The following is a 23,976-nucleotide window of genomic DNA, read 5'->3' as shown; positions in this document are numbered from 1 at the left end:
GTCCCAAATTATCACTTTGCCATAAGGATGTTTGATTTAGTAGAAAAAAGTAAAAGGGGCTTTAATTAATATAAAGATAAAATAATTACAATCAAGAAAGAAAATTGTATGCATAGAGAAAATTAATTAAATTGGAATAAATTCCATAACATAAAAAACACTTTATTTCAATAGGTATCATATATTACAGTAAAAATATAAAATATAATCAATCAGTCGTGAGGTTCCACGGTAACGCCGAAGAATTTGTGTGTAATTCTGGCAGCCGATGGCGAAATCAGGCGGCCAAGGAACTGGAAACAAAATCTACATTAATTATGTACAATACCTGTCAAAAAGGCATTGGCTATACTAAATAAGAAAAGGGGCAGAGGAAAACCGCCTGCCACGTGGTGGACAACCGTTAACAAAAGAAATACAACGGGCACAGCTGAACACACAGACAACCCAGGATAGGGTGTCCTGGTGCCTACGAACGAGGAGGGCCGACCCCACGTAATGGGACCAGGCAAAGAAGAAGAGGAGGAGAATTATGTACAATACCTACTAAAGCTACTCATAAATTAAATCCTCGAAAGAAAGAAAAATATTGCATAGATGTTTCTTTATTAGCCTGTATTAGTGTCCCACTGCTGGGCAAAGGCCTCCCCTCTTTTCCTCCACTTGATCCTATCGCTTGAACTTTCCCACAAATTTGGATAAAAAATTTCCAAGTCGTCGCACCATCTCCTTTGCTATTTCTACCTTATAATAATAGTAACTTAGCTTTTATCATAATAATATATGTCTTCCAAAACGACGTGTCCTAGGGTCCTATCCATCATGTAGGATCTAGATCTCTCAAATGGAACTTTCATTAGTGAATATCTACATGAAGAATTGAACAACTCCAATTCCAAACTGTTTTTCCAACAACTTGCTTAACCATGTGGCTCTGAAATACTTACCCGATTACCATAATGCATGCTGTGAGGTAACGTGACTTCATACACATTCTTTCGTACAGCGTCGATGATCATGTCAGCAGCTTCTCCTGGCTCCATCATCTTCATCAGGCTCTGGAAGCGGATGCTGGTGTTCTTGCATAGACCCGTGTTCACCATGTAGGGGCAGATGGTGGTGAATTTAATCTGAAAATGTATGTATGTGAACATGAGAATCTTGTGATACAAAGAGCACGCGTTTTTCCTTTGATTAAGATTCTTAGAAAAGTTCAGTGTGCGTAGCCGAATGCATGAACGCTCACGAAACGCTCACGGTAATATCTCTTTCGTTTCGTTTCGTTTCTTTTCGCTATTGCGTAATGGCGCGACAGAGCCAGACTACATTTATGAAGCGTTTCGATGGCGTTTCGTTTCGCAGAAATGCCATTCGGCTACGGGGCCAGAAACTGAGGGCCAATGACAAGGATAACGATATTATCGTGAGAGTCTGTGCATTTGACTACGCCAGATATAAAGCACATAATGCCGGCATCGTTTGTTTGTCCTTCTTTCACGGTAAAACGGAGCGACAAATTGACGTGAATTTTTAAGTGGAGATAGTTGAAGGGATGTAGAGTGAAATAGGCTACTTTTTGTCTCTTTCTAACCACCCACTTCCCTAAAATGGGGGTGGAGGGGGTGGAAGTTCGTATGGAGCATTCCGCAATTTTCGAATTTAACGCGAGCGAAGTTGCGGGCAAAAGCTAGTTTGACCTATATTTATCAAAAATCCACATATATCTAGAAAAAATGTGAAAAAGAACTTACGCCTTTACTCATATAATTCAGCTCATTTTTCAAATCCCTCATGATCTTTTGAACGGTATATTTAGTCCTATGTTTCACCACATTCTTGAAGCTAATAATACCCGGTCATTGTCCAATATTTGTCAATGTCAAAATAAAAACGAGGTGCTTACATTGCTCTTGCCTTCACTCTCGTCATGTAGCTCATTCTCCAAAGCCTCCATGATCCCTCGAACGGCGAACTTGGTCCCGCAATACGGGACCAGGTTCTTGATTCCGATGAGCCCGGCCATGGACGACATGGCCACTATATGGCCGTGGTTGCGCTTCTTCATCGCTGGCAGGAAGGCTTGGATCATCTGTAATTTAAAAGAGTAAAATGTTGAAATTGTAGGCACTAGCACAGTATAATAAAGAGTACTATCGTACAGTATAGCCACTCCCGCTCCCCGCTGAATGCGCCGCCCACCCCCTCTCGGTTACCTCACAGTTACCGCCTCTCAAAAACACGAACAGTCAACCTGTCATATTTCACTCATACAAACATGGTACGTGTTCACCTACACGAGCTTAGAATGTGTGCTAGGAACGCGCCTCTTTCATATTATTTGATCGCCAGTGTCCGAGATGTGGCACTAGGTACTACCTTCACCAGAACATCGAAGCCCATTTGTAAAGCAATAGACCAAAACGAATAAGCGTTAGTAGCTAGGATCTTCGTTTCAACTTGGCCAGTTATTATTTTTATCCCCCGACGCAAAAACAACAGGGTGTTATAAGTTTGACATGTCTGTCTGTGTGTGTGTTTTTATAAAAAAAAAGTTTTTTTTTTTAATTTTAAATGTTATATTGATCGTCATTTATTCATGTTTAATGTATAGCCTGTCAACCAAATTTTGGCAGTAGCAATGTACATCAAACTAAAGTATGGTATCCCTATGAAACGAACAAAAACCAGCAATGTACGGCGAACAGCCACAGAGATTTTTTTTCAAGGGGCTCGTTGGGCCTGCAACATTGGAATGCCACCCTAATAAAAAAACATATGAAACACGTATACTCATCCTTTACTTCCTTACGAATTAGATAATGTATTAAAAAAGGATGGATATATGCTAGTTATTTCTCTTTTTGGTAGGGTGGATGTTTCCACAGATAAGATACAAATGACACGCGAATTTCCACCGATTTTCAAAACTCCAGTGTTGCTATAAATTTGCCGCCTTTTTTTAGTGACAAGATTTGGTTGACGGTCTATAAATTTGGAGATCTCTTACCCATAGGTTAGTAGTGATGTTAACATCGATAGTGGACCGAATCTTCTGCTCCGTCCACTCCAGGATGGGCTTGCTGGGCATGATTCCAGCGTTGTTCACGAGAATGGTCACCTCTCCGACCTCTTTGGTGACCCTCTCGGCCAGGCTGAAGACTGCGGCGCGATCTGTTACGTCACATCTGGAAATTACAAAACGAGTTTTTTTTTTTTTTTTAATGAGGAACAGGTAAACCGCATTTGACCGCAATCTCACCTGATGGAAAGTGCCGATGCAGTCTAGGATGAAGCATGTTTACCCAAAAAATGTCTATTCACTCTTGATTTAAAAAGATCCAAATTATAGTGGGTTGGAAATAGACATGCAGGAAGTGAGTTCCACTCCTTAGCCGTTCGCATGATAAAGCTAGATGCAAATCGTTTAGTGCGAACAGTGGGAATCGTAAGGGTGAAGGTGTCCCGCGTTGACAGAAGATTAGAAGACTTCCCGAATGTTTAGAGTACATTCGAGTACATTACTCTTTTCTTTGACCAAAGAAAAAGTTTGTCTTATACAAGTTATGTTTTATTAATTGCCTGCCTACATCATTTCTCCAAGATAAGTACCTATTAAGTAATCTGGCCCCGTAGCCGAATGGGACAAACGCTCACGAAACGAAACGCTCGTAGGTATCTATCTCTATCACTCTTGCGTATTGGCGTGACAGAGCCAGACTACCTTTCGTGGAGTTTTTTAACCGACTTCAAAAAAGGAGGAGGTTCTCAATTCGACTGAATGTTTTTTTTTTTTTTTTTTTGTATGTATGTTCCTCGATATCTCCGAGAATTGTGGACCGATTTTCAAAATTTTTTTTTGATCGAACGGGTATAACCCCGAGATGGTCCCATTGGCACCAAGTCAGGGTCTGATGATGGGATCCTGGAGAAATCGAGGGAACTCTTCAAATGTTATAGGCACATGTAATGTTTTTAGTGTATTTTTCCAAGGTAAACCAGTATTTACGCCTGATGGTAATAATTTTATGTGGCTGAGCTGATGATGGAAGGTCAACTCCTCAATGGTTAGGAGTTAAAGGATAATTCTTTCACTAGTGTACATGTATTCGGACTGATACATATAATATCAAAAGGAACCACTAAAAATCAACAAATAAATAAACTTTTTTAACAAAAAATAAAACCGCCTTCAAAAATAAGCGCGTTACAAAACACGGAGAAACTAAAAAGCAAAAAATAATAAACCTTTGAATTCAGATTTCTTATCGTATTGCAATAATCTAAACATCCAAATTATAAACAAATCAATTATTTTTGGAGTCGGTGCCAGCCTGCGTATGGTTGGGTGGGGCAAACAGGCAATAGCAAGGCGACGAACAGGTCTGGTACCGACTGCAAAAATAATTGATTTGTTTATAATTTGGATGTTTAGATTATTGCAATACGATAAGAAATCTGAATTCAAAGGTTTATTATTTTTTGCTTTTTAGTTTCTCCGTGTTTTGTAACGCGCTTATTTTTGAAGGCGGTTTTATTTTTTGTTAAAAAAGTTTTTTTGTTTCGCGTCGTAGAAATGCCATTCGGCTACGGGGCCTGGGGGCCGATTTTTGAGTCTCACTGTCACTAAAATAAACGGTGAATTGCCTATTATTTTCAGTGACAATTTTCTGAATTCGAACGCCGTGAGACTCAAAAATCGGCCCCCTGTAGTGGCATAACAGAGCCAGATTGAGTTTCGATCGCCACATAGTGTGCGCTAAGCCGTACACACTCTCACATAGCCTTAGTATTATATAAACGTTAGCACTTAGGAACAATATATCCAGAATAAAGGCGTATTTATTGGTTCCATCCTTTAACATCCCACACTACAGCGTCAACAACTGTCATTCCAGCTAGACCTTCAAGACTTAAAAACATGTCGAACGCTATATCGACTTAATACGTGAGTAACCCGCTTAAAATATTTTTAAATATGTATGAGTCTCACGGAAGTTTGATAGTTAAAACCTTCAAGACTTACTCGTATCTGTGCGCTTTTCCTCCATTATCCTTGATTGCCTGAACAGTCTCCTCATTGCCCTTGGCGTTGATATCCACGCACACTACAATGGCGCCTAGCTTGGCGAAGCGTAGCGCCATCTCTCGGCCCATCCCGTGACCGGCGCCGGTGATCTGAAAACCATTTAGAAGAATTTGTAGATAAGTAACGATTAAGAACTGTCACTTCGGCCTGACCGACAGGGGCGGCAGGCCATAGCACTTTGAGGGGGATACCGGGAAGGGGATACCGGGAAGGGGATACCGGGAAGGGGATACCGGGAAGGGGATACCGTATCCGGATCTGAGCAAAGTTTCTCATCGTGACCCAGAATAGATAATATGATTGTCAGTCCGTTTTCACATTATCCGATCCGATATCGGTATGTCGGAGGATTTCAATGGAAAAAAATCAAGATGGCGCCTGTAATGTATGGGATTCTACCTCTAATTGTTTCTGGTATTACTAATACCAAGGACCATATAATACGGGACAGACAAAGCCCATACAAAAAAGCGTACCCCTGAAATGTATTGGTCTTTTAGGATGAAAACTAGATGGTGCTGTTTCGCAGCCTGGAAGTAGCTAAAATCATATTTTCCCGAAATATTTTTGCGTGTTTTTTATTTTTTATAAGAATGACATGCTTCTTTATTTTCATATCATGATATCACGTCAATACCCATTTAGAAAAAAAAATGTAGGCATCATCGGTGTAGTTATGATAGTATTTAATAGGTGGCGCTAAAAAAATGAGGTATACCTACGATTCTTCGTGTGGACTGTGGAGACTGTAAATCCAATATAAAATAATATATCCTTTCTAATACGATTAACTGGAATGGGCTGGGAGTGGACTCGACTGGAAGAGATCCCTTAAAGGGATAAGTTCGCCTTTGTATTGGAACTTTTTATTATAAATATTATGTGATGTATTCTTTTCTTATACAATAAAGGTTTTACTTACTTACCTGCTTTTACTTACTTACGATAAAAAATAACCTAATTAATAGTTGACAAATATAAGGAGATAAAACTTACAAGAGTAATTTCCCCATGAATGTCCTTAGGTTCTGGAGGCACGAAGGTCCGGATGATGCAGCGAATGTTTTCCACGGTCATCTTGATCAGCGTCCATATCAGCTCGAAGACTATCATAGCGACCTCTATGAAGTCGGCCCTGAAATTAGGTAATACAATACAATACAATACTCTTTATTTCACACCTCACATAGTTTACAACTAATGCACAAGAAATAAAAACCGGCCAAGAGCGTGTCGGGCCACGCTCAGTGTAGGGTTCCGTAGTTTTTCGTATTTTTCTCAAAAACTACTGAACCTATCAAGTTCAAAATAATTTTCCTAGAAAGTGTTTATAAAGTTCTACTTTTGTGATTTTTTTCATATTTTTTAAACATATGGTTCAAAAGTTAGAGGGGGGACGCACTTTTTTTCCTTTAGGAGCGATTATTTCCGAAAATATTAATATTATCAAAAAACGATCTTAGTAAACCCTTATTCATTTTTAAATACCTATCCAAAAATATATCACACGTTGGGGTTGGAATGAAAAAAAATATCAGCTCCCACTTTACATGTAGGGGGGTACCCTAATAAAACATTTTTTTCCATTTTTTATTTTTGCACTTTGTTGGCGTGATTGATATACATATTGGTACCAAATTTCAGCTTTCTAGTGCTTACAGTTACTGAGATTATCCGCGGACGGAAAAAAGAAACAGATGTTTTTCAGAAAAAAAAAAACAATTTTGGCACAAGCTTTTATCGCCGACTGTACTTTTTAGGGTTCCGTACCTCAAAGAGGAAAACCGGAACCCTTATAGGATCACTCGCGTGTCTGTCTGTCCCTCTGTCACAGCCGATTTCTCCGAAACTACTGGACCGATTTACTTGAAATTTGGCACACGTATGTAGACCTGTGGCCCAAAGACGGACATGTAATTTAATTAAATGAAATTAAATGAAATCTAATCATAGGGGGAACTTTTGGGGGGTAAAATTGAAAATTAAAAATCAAAGTTATTAGAACTATATTGTGCTACATATCAAATGAAAGAGCATTTTATAAGCATCTCAAATATATTTTTTTTATAGTTATTATTTTGGTAATTTAGAAGTTATTTAAGAAAATAAGCAAAAAATGGCCATTCCCCCCCCCTTATCTCCGAAACTACTTAGCGTAAAATTTTCAAAAAAATACACGAGATAGCCCTCTACCTGTAGATTACAGGAATACCTATTAGAAATCTACAGTCAAGCGTAAGTCGGACTTAAGAGAAAAAAACTCAAATTGAGATTTTCACTCACTGCCGCTGCAAGTACTTACTAAATGTTTTGAAATTTTGTGAGCGCCATGGACAGGTAGAAAGAAATTCATTTCTGTTTAGAAATTGTTAAAAATTTTAATCATTAGCCAAAATGACTTAAGTTCATACTAAAAAGGAGGCGCTTAAGACCGTTTAGAAGTTGACTGTCATAAATATTTTCTAAATCGGTCCAAAAAAGGGTCTGTATATACGAAAACATAAAATTTGTGCCACCGAAAGCCCAAATCTGAAGTCCATTTTGCTCATCTCTTATCGTTTCCGAAATGTACGCAAAATCTTGAAAGAAGGAAATTTAGTGTACTTTGCCATCACATTATATTCAGGCGCTCATGACCTTTTTGTATGGAAATGTCGAAATCCGACTCGTATTTGACCAATTTTCATAGAAAGTTATGTTTTATTATAGTTTTGAAGGAGGTTTCTTGTTTTTAACCACCAACTCAAAAACGACGGAGTGTTATAATAATAATAGGTTTGACGCTTGTAACATGACTGTCTGTCTGTGGCATCATAGCTCCCGAACGAATCAATCGATTTTGATTTAGTTTTTAATGTTTAAGGTGAATTCGTCGAGAGTTTTTTTTGTACCACACCGTAGGTGGCAAACAGGCATACGGTCCGCCTGATGGAAAGCGGTCACTGTAACCTATGGACGCCTGCCACTCAAGGGGTGAAATATGTACGTTGCCGACTCATTAGAAACTTGTACAACCCTGTACTGATTTCTAAGGCCTGATTTAGACGGCGTGCGAACTCGCATGCGATTTTGGTTACATTGCGGGATTTTGAGGTTACAAACAATTTTGCACGGCCATCAAATACCGCAATGTAATAAAACTCGTATGCGAGTTCTCGTACCATCTAAATGGGCCCTTAGGGGGGTCCGGGTAGACAGTACTAATTAGTTCCGTAGGTCCTCCCGTCGTCAGCTCACCGCACCCTCGTTGAGCTCTGGCAGCCTTACTCACCGGCAGGAACAGAACACTATGAGTAGGGTCTAGTGCTATTTGACTGCTTTAAAGCGGAGGTACTTCCCCAGTTAGACTCTGCTCTACCTTAGAGGATATTAAATTTAGTATGGTATAGAGTTATCAGTCAAGATGTTCAAATGCAGCGCCATCTTTTATTAGTTTCGACAAGTTTTTATGTGACTTTCCATGCCTAAAGGTTCGCATAAGTCACAAGTTGTGTAAATTACTTAGTAAATACAATAACTCATTCAATGCTCATTAGAGTACCTATACTTCTAGCACGATACGATACGAATAGTACTCTTTTTATACTGTGCTTCTAGACAAGTCTTATATGAGTACCAATTGTGGTAGGGGATAGTGGAAAAATCAGATCAGATCCCTCAGAGGCAACTATGGGCGTAGCGCAAGGATCGTCAGTATCTAACATACTTTTTCACTTCTCCTCAACGACCTACCTAATGCCACAGTATAATAAAGAGTACTATCGTACAGTATGGCCACTCCCGCTCCCCGCTGAAAGTGCCGCCCACCCCCTCTAGGTTACCGCCTGTCAAAAACATGAACAGTCGACCTGTCATATTTCACTCATATAAGCATAGTACGCGTTCACCTACACGAGCTAAGACTGTGTGCTAGGAATGCGCCTCTTTCAATATTTCAATATATTTGATCGCCAGTGTCCGAGGTGTGCTGATGCGATACAGGCTGCCAACATTATAATGTACGACGATGATGTTGCTGCCATAGTTACTGCACCAACGTCTGAAAGTCTTCAGCGAGCCTTGAATGAAACAACAACTCAGCTGTTTCAATGGTTCGCATGGAATGCCTTAGCTTTAAATCTCAAAAAAACTCACTTTGTGCATTTTAATCTTTCGGGCCGTATGACCACGCCGTTGATAGTTCATATTAATGGGAAAATACTTGAACAGGCATCCACGATACTTTCCGAGGTTTTAAGATTGATCAGGGCTCAAAATGGGACCAGCAAGTAGATAAACTGTGTGGTAGTCTGGGCAGTGCGTGGTTTGTCTTAGGTCGAGTTGCAAAGTCTGTGGCACCAGAAGAAGCCTGGACATGCTATTTGGCCACTGTCCATTCATTAATACAGCACGGTGCGGAGCTCTGGAGACGCTGTGCTGAATGGGAGAGGGTCTTTCGCTTTTAGAAACGAGCTGTCAGGATCGTTGCTCAGGTACCTGTAGACACCCCGGCCAATGAACTCTTTAAATAACCTAACCACAAAATTAAAATTTTGAAGAAACCCCCGACCACGACATAGTAGACCGATTTTCATGAAACATGGCTAAGGACACTCCCGACTAACTCAGCTTTAAGACAAAAAACTAAATCTAAATCGGTTCATCCGTTCGGGAGCTATGATGCCACAGACAGACACACACACAGACAGACAGACACAGACAAACAGACAGACAGACACGTCAAACTTATAACACCCCGTCGTTTTTGCGTCGGGAGTTAAAAACTAAGAATCCTCACACTGCCTGCAATAGCCATACAAAACTAACAACATGTGTTCCAAGTACAGCACTCGAAATGCCGGAAAGTTAGTAGGTATCGACCGTAAATTCATAAATTGGCGAAAAATTGGCTGATCGAGCACACGTTCTACACTTATAACGATTTTTTTATTACCTAATTAGAAAAATATTATCGTGCATTTTTAATGTGAATATTGCCTAACTTTTTGTAATCTCAATCTTCTGTCTATTTATTTTCTTAAGCATTATTTTTGTATGAATATTATTTTTTTAAACCAAATCTTGTCGTGTAATATGGCTTTACAAATAAATGAGTATGAGTACGAGCAGTATAATTATTTTAACCATTAAAAGTTTGTACGGAACCCTCGGTGGGCGAGTCCGACTCGCACTTGGCCGGTTTTCTTTTAACAGTCAGCTCTCCGAGGCGTTTTTAAAAACCCTTTAGGTACTCGATAGGGATACGACATCTCATTACAGAGTTCCTATGGCCACCATTCTGTTGCATCATCAGATCAGCACCATGATACCATATTGCATTGTCACGTGATTTACATATGTGTGCAAAATTTCAGCTGAATCGGAAACCGGAAAGTGGGTCAAATTTTACTTGCAAGATTTGATTAAATGATTACAGACAGACAACGGGACAGGTGAAAGTAAATAAAAGCTTGTAAAATGCAGAATTTCACTAACATACCGATTGGAGGAATGTAAATTTTTCATACCTCTAAGTAGAGTATTTTTAATCGGCAAGATCGATCTCAGTAAAAAGGATAGCGCTAAGGTAAATGCACAAATGCTCGACAATATACCAGTCAGTAGATGCCAATTTAAATTTTAAGTCACTGTCAAGAAGGGTGCCCTCCATTTGCAAGCATTAATACTTTTTCCCCTCACTAGCTCGGAAACACGTGTTTTGTCCTATAATACCAGCCGGTAAAAACGCATTTTATTCACTAGTGGATAAAGTAATTTGACCTTGAAATCCTTGAATATAGGCAAATTTTCTGCTTTAAAATTGATAAAAGTGGGTTAATCTAGTGATGAAGATGTTTTACCACCTGTGGAACTACTGGAAGTAGTGATAAACGCGTTTTTTGCGTTGCACTTTCCTCGCTATAGTGAGGGGAAAAGTTTTGTGTTGCACACGGGTGCAAATGTATTTTACTTCTCGTGTGTTGAAAAACTCGCCAAGTTCAGGATTCTATTTTCGAACCACTCGCTTCGCTCGTGGTTCAACTATAGAATCCTTTCACTTGCTCGTTTTTCAATTCCACACTCGTCGTTAAAATACAACTTTGCACCCTTGTATAACAAATAACTACTTCAGTACAGACAGATGGTGTTTTTTTTACGCACTAGTGCGAGAAGTGGTTCATTATATGCAACTCGTGTCGATTTAAAACACTCCCTTCGGTCGTGTTTTAATTTATCGCCACTCGTTTCGAACTTCCTTTTTTACGCACTTGTATCGTAATGTACTATTACCTTACATGTAATTAATTATATGTAGAATATGTGCTGAAATGAAGGGAGATCCCATTCCTATCAATTTTACAGCTCTTTTCTTTTCTGTACATGTTCTACCAACTCTCAGGCCCTGTAGCCGAATGGAACTTCTGCGACTCGAAACGCCACCGAAACGCCGCAGAAATGTAGTCTGACTCTGTCGCGCCAATATGCAAGAGCGATAGAGATAGATAGCTACGAAAGATATATTATCGTGAGCGTTTGTGCATTCGGCTACGCAAAAAGTAAGTATATCTACATACATATACCTATTATTAACGAATGTAAAACGTCAACTTTTGTTTTGACAGCCAAGGTTAGCTACAGTGCAACATGCCTTTCAGTGCATTAAAAATATACCTACAGCTAAAAACAAAAGATTTTTACCTCAGGTAAACATATATTTCCAGAAGTAAGATTGCAGGGTCAAAGTGGAGTTAACCGTCTTTCAAATCTCAAGGGGGCAGTGTCAATTCGGCAAAATGTTTTTTTTATGGTTGCATATCTCCCTTATTACAGGAGCGATTTTTTTTACTATTGAATGTATATAGACATAGACATACAGATTGGGTCTAACTCCAATAAGGTCTAGTTTACCCTTCGGGTTGGAAGGTCAAATGGCAGTCGCTTTCGTAAAAACTAGTGCCTACGCCAAATCTTGGGATTAGTTGTCAAAGCGGACCCCAGGCTCCCATGAGCCGTGGCAAAATGCCGGGATAACGCAAGGAGGATGATGATACAGATTGGTCCCATTTTAATCAAAACCCAGTTCTGATGATGAGATCAGGGAGATCTCGAGGGAACTCTTCAAATCTATAAAGGCGTTTTTTTTTAAAAACTTCATGCATTTACATTCAAAATAGTGACATCTGGTGAAGTGGAATTGCTGATGATAATCAGAATGGAACTCCTCACCGAATCGCAGCTCATGTTAAAATATTGCGTGGTTACCTTCGTTATGTTTGTTTAGCATGTTGGGTTTTCATGACAGATATTGGTGAAGCTCGAGTTCTGGTGATGGGGTCCATGAGGAACCACGGAACTCCGCAAATCTGAACTGCACCACGTAAAGTGATTTTTGTAATTAAGGACTCAGAAAAGGAAGGAGATTATCATTATAGATGAGCCTATGATCTATAACAGCGGTTCTCAAACTTATTTTCCCATGGAACCCTTTTAGAAAGCAAAATATCTGACGGAACCCTTAAATTAAATAAAAAAAAATAGTTGCCATGTTTATTTGAATAAGTAATCCTATTAGTAAAATCTAATCATTAGATTCTAATGTGAGGTATTACCTGAAACTGTTTTTTTTTTTTTTTTTTAACAATAGGTGAATATTTGGTTTTAAAAAGAGAGTTGAAGTTGCATATCAGGTAACCAAAATTCACACGGAGCCCCCAGAGAGGCTTTGCGGAGCCCTAGGTATCCGCGGAGCACACTTTAAGTATGGCTTCTCTATAAACATACAAAGTAATTACTTAACATAACAAAAACAAAGAACAAGTGTACGGGACGTGCATATGTTTATCGTGAAAATACAATATCTAAATAACATTATTAAATGCAGATAGGTATTTTACATCTTAAAGTCAATGTCACAATAAGCGTAAGACTTTGTATAACATTCATAAATGCAACATTGTCCTCGTATCAACCACCAAGATTGTTTTTCATTAATTAAAAAAAAAACTTTAAATAAAGTTTCAAATGAATTTAACGTGACAATGTGATAGATCATCAGCAACAGATTAATAGTTTTGGTCGGTTGTAAGATTTATAGATTTTGCCAATACTTAAGGCTTTTACCTGTCAATAGCTACACGAGAAAAGTTCTCCTAATAATGTCAAAATGTTAAGCCATGACCCGGATGGGTTTGACCATAATTAGATAATATTGTGTATATATAATTTAATAAAAAAAAAAGAAAAACAGAAAAAAAAAATGCGCCGTTTGTATATATTTTCTAAATCAATGGAGTTATACCCATTATAGTTACCTAGTTGGTAACTTTACCTACTTAAATTTAACATCGTGTTGCAACATTTCTAAAATATTCCGTTTAGGAGACATCTTCATCAGGCGCATTTACCCCATCAGGGCAATTATTCAGGATGACCTTACATAGGTACAGTACATTTCCTCATGTTAATAAATATAGTACATATTTGCGGCACTTGCATTTGAAACATTTGGACCATGGTCATCAGACACCAAGCAGTTTGTGAGGAGGTTTCCACCAAACTTGTCTGGGTGTCTGGTGACCTACGCACGCACGGCCAATTCCTTGCACAACGACTGAGCCTAGCCATACAGCGAGGAAACGCGGCAAGCGTCCTAGGGACGATGCCCCGGGCAAACGTAGAATTAATATAAAGCTGTATTCTGATATGTATTTGCTGAATAAAAGTTAGGTTTAGATATTTGATAAAAAAATCTATAAATGTAGGTAGGATTTCATATATTTAACTTATTATATTTTTATTAAACTTTGCTTTAAAAATATAGTAAATAATTAAGTAGGTACTTACATTTTCTTGTTTATATTTAGCCGTTCTAATCACACTACTGTACCTAAGCGATGCTTGCACGATAATACAGATAAGCAGAGTTTAGTCAAACAAGATACGCCTAGTGTGTCTCATGTACGTAGTGCAGGATCCAGATGGGAATTTTGTACGTTGTCGTTTACCAATTTGTTTGAGCATTTCCGATAGGCATCAAAATATGTAAGTACATACTAGCTTTAGCCCACGGCTTCGCTCGCGTTAAATTCGAAAATTAAAGAATGCTCCATACAAAATTGCACCCGCCATTTTAGAGACGTGGGGGGTCAGGAAGAGACATAAAGCAGCCTATGTCACTCTCCATCCTTTTAACTATCTCCACTTTAAAAAAATCACCTCAATTCGTCGCTCCATTTAGCCGTGAAAGACGGAAAAACAAATAGACACACACACTTTCCTATTTGTAATATTAGTATGGAAGTATGGATTGTACTTATTCGTGTAGGTTTCGTCCCCACCCACGCCTTCCAAATGCCCAGGACCATTGGTCCCAAAAATTTGTAAGAGACAGACATATATGTAATGACTAGTTTTTGCCCGCGGCTTCGCTCGCGATAAATTCAAAATTTGCGGAATGCTCCATACAAACTTCCACTAAGCTCAAAGGCCTATGTCACTCTCTATCCTTTTAACTATCTCCACTTAAAAAAATCACATCAATTCGTCGCTCCATTTAGCCGTGAAAGACGGAAAAACAAACAGGCATACAACAATATTAAGTATGGATAAAACATGAAGTTTCACGTGAAAAAGTAACTTCGAGTAGTTATAGTATGTTTATTATGTAATTTTCTATTGTTATTTTATTTGGTATCTACTAGTACAAATAAGGCACATTTCTTACTGAGGTACCTATAGTTTAAACAACAACTTCAATCGTCGCGTTATCGTACATGGATCCATACTTGAAATGGCACTTATCAATCTTATCATAATGGATTCAAAACAAACAATCTGCTTTATCGGACAACATCATTTGTAAAATTTGTTGCAATTAGGTCACCATAAATACTCCGGAGTCCGGACTAGGTATATTTTAAATTAAAACATACATATTCACACTTTTTGGAAAGTTTATTTTCTTGTCAACTCCCAATTACAATAGGCTACTTGAAACTTTTTTGAAGTCCGTCTTATATGATTAAGTACTGTCCAATTTACTGAAATAAAATATTATCATATTTTATTATGACCTAAAAAGAGCAAAAAAATATTTTTAAAGTATACTTTTAAGTAATCAGGCGAAAACAACACAGTCATGTTAATCTATAGATTATCTGTGCTTCGGCACGTCATTCTACTCGAAAACATTTTTTTTTTACTTTCAAGTATGAGGCATGATGAGGCATAAAGTTCTTTACCTATGTCAGTGATTGTTTTGACACATTTTTGACATGAAGTACCTAAGTTTGAATTCGATGACGTCACTACATCGCTGGCAGCGTTTTCGGTGGCAAAAAAAAAATATATCCACACATTTTAAATCGAAAATACGCCTTACATTTTTAATGCCCAAAATCGATAAATATTGTTTTTTTTTTAATGTCTAATAGGTACTACAGAAGACAATAATTTATTGTGCCAAATTCGATATGAGTCTAGTAGCCTACTATGAATGTAACAAAAAAAAATACAAGACACCAAATCAAAACATTTATTATATTGTTACCTAGATTAACTATGTCTATTGAAACAAAAAAGTGTATGTACAATGTACCTACATGATTTGTGACATGCCTAACTGCTTATATACTCACAGACCACGTTATACTTAGGGCCGGTTGCACCAAACCGTCTGTCGCCGTTAAAGCGTTCGTTAAATTTTATTGTATGGGAATTTCCATAGACGTCTGCTGCGTGACGATGATGTGTCTGTCAAATGTGGTTGATGCAACTGGCCCTTAAACTTACAAAGTCTCTTTGGTAATAAAAAATAAAAATTTAACTGAAAAAATAAAAGCTCTTTGGTTATTGCCATTCCTTTCTAGGGTTCAAACCCTTATCTGTCTGTACGTCACATATCCAATTATTTAATGTCACTCTTCTAGTCGTGTGGATTGACGCCAGCGTCTATGAAGGAGTTGATGATCTTCACCACGGGGAACGGTACCAGCCACATGAAGTACTAAAAATGAAAAAGTTGAAAGCTGTTATTAGTTTGACCTTACTATAACCCTGCGTCCCTTAGGGCCACTTGCACCAACGAAAATGGAGGGTTAACCCACCATTTTATATGGAATTTGACAGTTGACAGCCCACTAACCCTGAGTTAAGTGGTTGATGCAAGTGGGCCTTAGGGGTCCATTGCATATTTCTCTAAAGAGTGCAGAAAATCAGCTATTAATAAATAATGCATGAAAATTAAATCCGTACTTACTATACTATATATATATATATATATATATATATATATATATATTAATATTATAAATGGGAAAGTGTGTGTGTCTGTTTGTTTGTCCGTCTTTCTCGAGAAAACGGAGCGACGAATTGACGTGTTTTTTTAAGAGGATATAGTTGAAGGGATGGAGAGTAACATAGGCTACATTTTGTCTCTTTCTAACGCGAGCGAAGCCGCGGGCAAAAGCTAGTATCCTATAAGAAGGAAAGGAATACCTAGGACAGCATCAAGTACAAATATTAGGGATTGGACTGGTCATCATCCTCCTTGCGTTATTCCGGCATTCGCCACGGCTCATGGGAGCTTGGGGTCCGTTTTGAAAACAAATCCCAAGATTTGGCGTAGGCACTAGTTTTTACGAAATCGACTGCCATGTGACCTTCCAACCCGAAGGCCTTATTGGGATTAGTCCGGTTTCTTCACGATATTTTCCTTCACCGAAAAGCGATTGGCAAATAATATCAAATGACATTCGCACTAAGTTCCGAAAAACTCATTGGTACGAGCCGGGGTTCGAACCCGCGACCTCCGGATTGAAAGTTTCACGCTCTTACCGCTAGGCTACCAGCGCTTTTTTAGGGAAATATTAATTCATGTTTTAAAGACACCGCCAATCAGTCTAGAACAGCAACGAGTAGAGAAAACTTTCAGAACACAAGAAGATTATCCTCACCCTAACTAGATAATGGAGATCCCCAGGAATAGATATTTCTCTAATCTCTCTTCGGACAGCGTCCACGATTTTGTCAGCAGCATCAGCAGTCTCCACTGTTTTTATGAGGGCGGGGAAGCGAGACTTGGGCCGGTGGCAGAGACCAGTGTTGACTACGAAGGGGCAGATGGTGGTGAACTTGAGCTGGAACACAAAAAAAAACATTTTTAATTGAGGTCAAGGACATATGAATAGTGAAATATCTGACAGCTGTTTCTTTCCCAATGTTAGATTTAAGAATCACGTTATCTTTTGCAAAGTAGGTACTTGTAGTCACATTATAAATATTTAAATAACTATTAATAGCCTGAAAATAAAGTATACTCAGACTTTTGCATAAACTATACTTTATACTTAGGTGTGGTGAAGTGACGTTTCACAACAATCTCTCCTTAGAAGCAAAATGCTCTACTTACTCCACTTGCATCTCTGGGCTGACTCTGAAGTTCTAATGCTAATGTGTCCATGACAGCGAATTTGAAGCCACAGTAAGCCACCAGATAGGGTACCTACGGGTATCACACCAGCCATGGTTGACAAGATATTTTAAGGTGAGCCTGCTACAAGAGTTAAAGAGACAGCAGCAGTACACTTACTCCACTGGCATTTCTTGGCTGACTCTGAAGTTTTAACGCTAGCTCTGACAGCGAACTTGAAGCCACAGTAAGCCACCAGATAAGGTACCTACGGGTATCACACCAGCCATGGTTGACAAGATATTTTAAGGTGAGCCTGCTACAAGAGTTAAAGAGACAGCAGCAGTACACTTACTCCACTGGCATTTCTTGGCTGGCTCTGAAGTTTTAACGCTAGCTCTGACAGCGAACTTGAAGCCACGGTAAGGCACCAGATTGAGCCCATAATACCTACCACATGGTATTATAAGGTGTTAGTGCTAAAAGAGTGACAGAGACCAGTACACTTACTCCACTGGCATTTCTTGGCTGGCTCTGAAGTTTTAACGCTAGCTCTGACAGCGAACTTGAAGCCACAGTAAGGCACCAGATTGAGCCCATAATACCTACCACATGGTATTGTAAGGTGTTAGTGCTAAAAGAGTGACAGAGACCAGTACACTTACTCCACTGGCAATTCTTGGCTGGCTCTGAAGTTTTAACGCTAGCTCTGACAGCGAACTTGAAGCCACAGTAAGGCACCAGATTGAGCCCATAATACCTACCACATGGTATTGTAAGGTGTTAGTGCTAAAAGAGTGACAGAGACCAGTATACTTACTAGGGTGGATCAAAAAAACACTTTTTTTGAATTAGCAAACCTAATAGTTATCAATCACTGCCCCTTAGTCTATGAAGCCTTTGTGCAAAATTTCAGCTTTTTTAATCAACATCTTCAGCCCCCGCATTAGGTTTGAAATTTTGAAAATCTCATACAAACCTGAAAATTCAACTTTCAGATAAAAAAAAACTTTCGGCAGTATTATGTTCAGTATACATTATTGATACATATTATTACAAGAAACTACCAAAAGCTGCGAAAATAGCGTTAAAAATCGCAAATTTTCGGTATTTTAGCGGCTATTTCGGCAAATGTACTAAAACTAGGCGAACTTTCGCGATTTTTGATGCTATTTTCGCAATTTTTGGTAGTTTCTTATATTGATATGTATCAATAACATATACTTAACATAATACAGCCGAATTTTTTTTTAAATATGAAAGTTGAATTTTCAGGTTTGTATGAGATTTTCAAAATTTCAAACCTAATGCGGGGGTTGAAGATGTTGATTAAAAAAGCTGAAATTTTGCACAAAGGCTTCATAGACTAAGGTTCATTGATTGATAACTATTAGGTTTGCTAATTCCAAAAAAGTGTTTTTTTGATCCACCCTAATACTTACTCCACTGGCATCTCTCGGCTGGCTCTGAAGTTCTAATGCTAATGTGTCCATGATGGCTCTGACAGCGAACTTGGAACCACAGTAAGGCACCAGATTAGGTACAGGCATCATACCAGCCATGGATGACATGGCTACGATGTGGCCGTAGTTGCGTTCCAACATGGTGGGGAGGAAGGCTTGGATCATCTGGAAATACAGGATCTTACGTTAAAATTTATTGGTATGGAGGATTTACTCTGTTTTGGTATTTTCAATAGGTACCGCTGGGTTGAGTGGAGAAAAACAAATTAGCTACAAACTACAGATGCAGTGCGAAAAGGGTTTCCTTCGGAGACGTTCGTATTTGTCATGCTAGTTCAGTCAATGTCAGTACATCTTGTATTGATACTGACTGAAATAGCATGACACGTACGTACGTTTCCGTAACAATTCGAAGGAAAATCTTTTCGCACTACATCTGTACTTAACCCATTAAGGATGACCTACTCTAGAAAAAAAAAATTGGGGACACCTTACACAAATCCAGATCCTTAGAAGGCATGGAACCGGAAGATGTTACCGATATAAATGCTCAATTTAAACTTTGCAGCCACAGGGTGCATATTCGAATAAAAGGTTAAACTTTTAATAACAGTATAATGCGATTAGATTTAATAAAATGATGAATTTTCAAGAGAGTCCAAAGTTTTGATTTTGTATTGTCCATTCAAACATTGATAAGCGCTTTGGATTTTGTATTGTCCATTCAAACATTGATAAGCGCTTGATAGATAAGATATGTGCAGTGTATTTAAGTTATTAGGTTACTACATGCCAGCCTAAGTCATTTACGTAATTGTCTATTTAAGTAGGTACCTAAGTAATTGTTTTTTCTTATTTTGTCCTCTAGACCATCACAATGGAGTTATTGTTATTGTCTTTTAATTCAAGCAGTTCTTTTAATATTAATACATTTCTTTTGATTACCAAAATAACGTAAAAAGCCAGCATTACAGAATTTTTATTAGGTAGGTACAATAGGTACCTAAATTGCGATGATTCTGATTGACATAATTGGTAGGGTAGAGCTAACGACTTCTTCGCTCTACATGTCAGCATTGCAACACATCGAGAAAATGGTGTACCTAATTCCCTTCCTAGATTTGTTAACCATTAAACTTAGTCTTACTTTTAATACGTAATTTTTTTCAAGTACGTAAACCTGTTGATACTCACCCAAATGTTCCCATTGACGTTAATATCCATTGTGGAGCGAACTTCCTTCTCCGACCACCGCAGCAGTGGCTTGCATGGCATGATGCCAGCATTGTTGACCAGGATCGTGACGTCACCAACTTCAATGGTCACACGCTGCGCTAGCTTGAACACTGCGTCGCGGTCTGTGACGTCTGCCCTGAAAGGAGATGGGTTAAACTAGTTTAAAGGAACATGGACTTTACTAAACTACACGCATTGAGAAGAAGCGTAAACAAGATACGAGACTTTTGGACTAAGCTGGAACAGCGATAAGACGGTGGCTCAAAATAAAAAGGCGTGCAAGGATCTTGTGAAGGCCTTATGCACCTATGGGGTGTCCTAGGAGAAGCCGCATCTAAAATTGCTATGCTAGATTTCGGAACTTACTCAAATCTGTGAGCAGTGCCCTTAGCCGCCTTGATCAGGTCGACGGTCTCCTGGTTGCCCTCTTTGTTGATGTCCACACACACGACGGTAGCCCCCAGTTTGGCGAAGCGGATAGCCACCTCGCGGCCCATGCCGTGACCGGCTCCTGTAATCTGTATCAATGGAAAGGGTAGTATATTTTTTTACATTTAATTAATATGATTTCGCGTTGGCAACTTTATGCGCTCTAAACATTCTAAAATGCAGAGTTGAAAAGGCGAGAGGTCGTGGAAAGCCTAGGATCACATAGGTACTTGATCCAACGGAAATAAAAAAGACTACTAACGAGCAAATTAGAAGACTGCTCCAGGAATGACCGGATTGGCTATTAAGTACTCATCGACAAAATCAAAGCTCTTAAATTATTATATGATGATGATGACCTATATTTTATTCCCCGAGAAGTTCGTGAGCGATTAAATTCCACCAACATGTGAACTTGAGATTTTTGCCTCCTAAACGATATCCTACAATACTTACAAAGTAAAAATCTCAAGACCGGAAGTCGCGTTCAAATAAGAAGCCGTATTATAAATACCTAAGGGTCCTGTTTTTGCCATATTATTGAAGCAACACTAAAGAAGCGGTGGAAAGAATGGAGACTATAGTAGATGCGAATTTATTATTATTGCCTTTTTCATTATCGACTCTTGTTGGGGCTCTTTGTTTCAAATCGTTATTAGCTTGTTTCTGATAACCTATGGGTTCACGTGTGAATTGTTTATTAAACTTTTTGCCTAAGTTTATTGACCAGATATTTAAAAACGTAATTACGGATAATCTTCGATACGAATGCTCCGATGTATGTGATAATCTGATAATTTTGATACAGCTGCCCTGATGTCTGTGATTTGTCTAGCGTCACGTTAAACAACAAATAAACAGGGCCTGTACCATGAGGTTTTAGAATACGTTGCTCTATAGCGAAAAGCCACGGAAAATGTATATACTTTTGGTATAATTAACCCATTTTAGCCTAGCGGTGCCATGTGGCACCCAATTTTGTACGGACAAGTAAAAATATAATAAAGCTTGAAATGAACTAAAGTCCCTTCAAAAACGAATATGCTTAATTCTTTTTCAAATCCGAGACCTAAAAAAAATCGGGTCATAACGGGTTTGTAATGTCCTGGTTCTAGTAATTAAAATTTTGAAAAAAAAACCCTGACCGCGATATAGTGGACCGATTTTCATGAAACATGGCTATAAGAACACTCCCGACTAACTCAATTTGTTTTCAGATTTCAAATATATTGGTATAATTAAAAACTGTAGGCAAGACGCGACCATATTGGCCAAGTGAAAAACTTATCAGATCTCATGAAGAGCCAAGCTTCTAACTCTGCAAGTCTAACCACACAAACTCAACATCTTATAGAAACACATTCTTCACGTAATACCCATGTGACGGTCAGCCGAAATTAGAACCCAGGACCATCGACTTCGCAGCAGGGTCACTAGGTCACTAACGTCTATGAGAGACCAGTCCTTATACCATGTACCAAAGATTTTCATATAATTGTTATACCTGCTTCTAATTTAGTAATTTACCTAACATAGATTGTGTTCTATGGCTCTCCTATGAGTAGGTAGCCGAGACATAAATATAGGTTGATTATTAGTACTTGTCAAAGGCCTAATACAAATTTGATATAAGCCTATCTCTATATCTGATATACCTACTGTTGTTAACAGTTAATCTATTGTCAGAGCCAGGTCTCAGGTCAGATAATTACACTACAGCAACTAAATTGATATTATGTATACAAATTTAATAAGGAGTAGCACATACCAGTACAATTTCTCCCGAAACATCCTTCGGAGACTTTGGCACGAATGAGAGATATATGCCTCGAGCCAGTTCCAAAATAACCCTCAACAGAGTCGATATCACCTCGATCGCCAGACGGCAGACTGTGATGACTGTCGGCTCCTCTGCCCTGCAAAAATACATTTGAGATATGTTACTTAATACTAAGGTTTTCAGTCGAAGAGTTGGCGGACAATCATAAAAAGTTCTTCCGTGTTTCGTCGCTGGATCTCCCCATCGTTCTTCTAGCTCGACAGAGTCAGATGACTCACGTTTCGATCGCCACGAAGCGTCAATGATTGTCACTTCTGGTTGGTGGTAGGCCGGCAATGTCTTCCGTGGTGAATGACATACATGACCCCAGCGCACTCTCACGAACGGCAAAGAGGATGAAACGCCGGAGTGGGTTTAGTGGGTAGGGCCAAGTTTCCCCCCTCACGCTAGGAGAGGGGAAAGAAACGGCGAGTCCCACACATCGTGCCTAACTATATTCCCACTCCGTCAAAAAAAATGCCAGCAATGTTTTGAAATAAATGCTCCTAAGCACATCGTGGAACGCGAACGTGAAAATGTTCGATACGTCCCCTGAATCGCCGGATCCCAAATCCCACCTCGAAAGCCACATTAACTGAAGAATTGATTACTAAATTCACCGTGATATAGCGAGTTATAGTAGCTTAAATAGGTAGAGAGATGGATTGGACTTTCGTAATCACATTCTAAAATAAAGTGTCCCGCTGTTACTCTGTTAGACAAAGGCCACCTCCTAGACTCTCGATTATTCCCAGTAGATATGGCTTAATATGAAGACTTACGAAACGGAAGGACCCCACTCAAAAACGTTATTCTACCTAGATAAGGTACAGTAGGACAAATCTCGACTAGGGGCCAAATGTAACTGGTCCCTTTAAGTAATACAATGTTTTACAATGTGCATTTTTAATTTATTAAATAGAGTGTCCACCGGTTATATATGGTAGTTGTGTTCAATGGATATATGTGGAACTCAACGTCATAGTGTAATAGTGGAAAAAATGGATCAGTTACAATTGGCTCCCAGTCGAAATTTGTCCCGCTGTAAGTACCTACCTTAGTTCTGTAGGTATATGCCGTCATGTTAAATGCACTAAAACTTTTTAGTTTCTAGCGAACTGTATACAATTTGTAACGGCATTTAAAGTTTAGGTACTTACATTTTAGATCCTGCTCAAACTATGTCCAGTGATAGAATAACACTAATGTGTTTACTCCACTCTCCAACTTAAGTATGATAAAATAGTTAGGTACATTCCTTATCGGTTAATTAGTTAGTTGGAGACATATTGATGTATGCGAAATCCACTTATGGACTTATCTATCAAGTGACTAACTCTTACAATACATTTAAATATAATGTAAACAAACTTAAAGTTAAAATTAGCATCATGAGATCATTGAACACATATATTTTTGGAAAAAATACATTAAAACTCCTTATTTAAAACTGGTAACGTAATAAGTAAAGACATCTAAAATTAATTAATTCGTTTTTACATTCTATTCTGCATATTTACTTAAAAACTGAATCCTAAACTGAATTGATGAAACT

The 23,976-nt window shown here is 38.6% G+C and overlaps 2 protein-coding genes across 2 annotated transcripts; both read right to left on the bottom strand.

The window, feature by feature from the left end:
• Positions 1-126: 126 nt before the first annotated feature.
• On the bottom strand, positions 127-14,241 carry LOC125225819 (17-beta-hydroxysteroid dehydrogenase 13-like). The gene is made up of 7 exons (XM_048129678.1): positions 13,910-14,241; positions 6,083-6,221; positions 5,024-5,175; positions 3,008-3,185; positions 1,904-2,089; positions 948-1,130; positions 127-293 (listed from the first exon to the last, which is right to left on the bottom strand). Coding segments are annotated over exons 1-7 (921 nt in total). The 5' UTR covers positions 13,912-14,241; the 3' UTR covers positions 127-212.
• A 1,344-nt stretch (positions 14,242-15,585) lies between these two features.
• Positions 15,586-23,730, bottom strand: LOC125225494 (17-beta-hydroxysteroid dehydrogenase 13-like). Its single transcript, XM_048129236.1, has 7 exons — positions 23,582-23,730; positions 22,371-22,518; positions 20,540-20,691; positions 20,132-20,309; positions 18,917-19,102; positions 17,020-17,202; positions 15,586-16,070 (listed from the first exon to the last, which is right to left on the bottom strand). Coding segments are annotated over exons 1-7 (930 nt in total). The 5' UTR covers positions 23,584-23,730; the 3' UTR covers positions 15,586-15,989.
• Between the last annotated feature and the right edge of the window lie 246 nt (positions 23,731-23,976).

The sequence above is a fragment of the Leguminivora glycinivorella genome, chromosome 4 (assembly GCF_023078275.1).
Source record: "Leguminivora glycinivorella isolate SPB_JAAS2020 chromosome 4, LegGlyc_1.1, whole genome shotgun sequence".
NCBI lineage: Eukaryota > Metazoa > Arthropoda > Insecta > Lepidoptera > Tortricidae > Leguminivora > Leguminivora glycinivorella.
The sequence above is the reverse complement of the archived record's forward strand: the minus strand, read 5'-3'. Positions and strand labels throughout refer to the sequence as shown.

Coding starts and splice junctions, on each gene's coding strand:
- LOC125225819 (XM_048129678.1), bottom strand. Junction 2,090..3,007: donor ACATCACTACTAACCTATGG/GTAAGAGATCTC, acceptor TTTAAATTACAG/ATGATCCAAGCCTTCCTGCC. Junction 1,131..1,903: donor AGAGTGAAGGCAAGAGCAAT/GTAAGCACCTCG, acceptor ATACATTTTCAG/ATTAAATTCACCACCATCTG.
- LOC125225494 (XM_048129236.1), bottom strand. Junction 20,692..22,370: donor TTTCGGGAGAAATTGTACTG/GTATGTGCTACT, acceptor CCATTGATACAG/ATTACAGGAGCCGGTCACGG. Junction 19,103..20,131: donor ACGTCAATGGGAACATTTGG/GTGAGTATCAAC, acceptor CTGTATTTCCAG/ATGATCCAAGCCTTCCTCCC.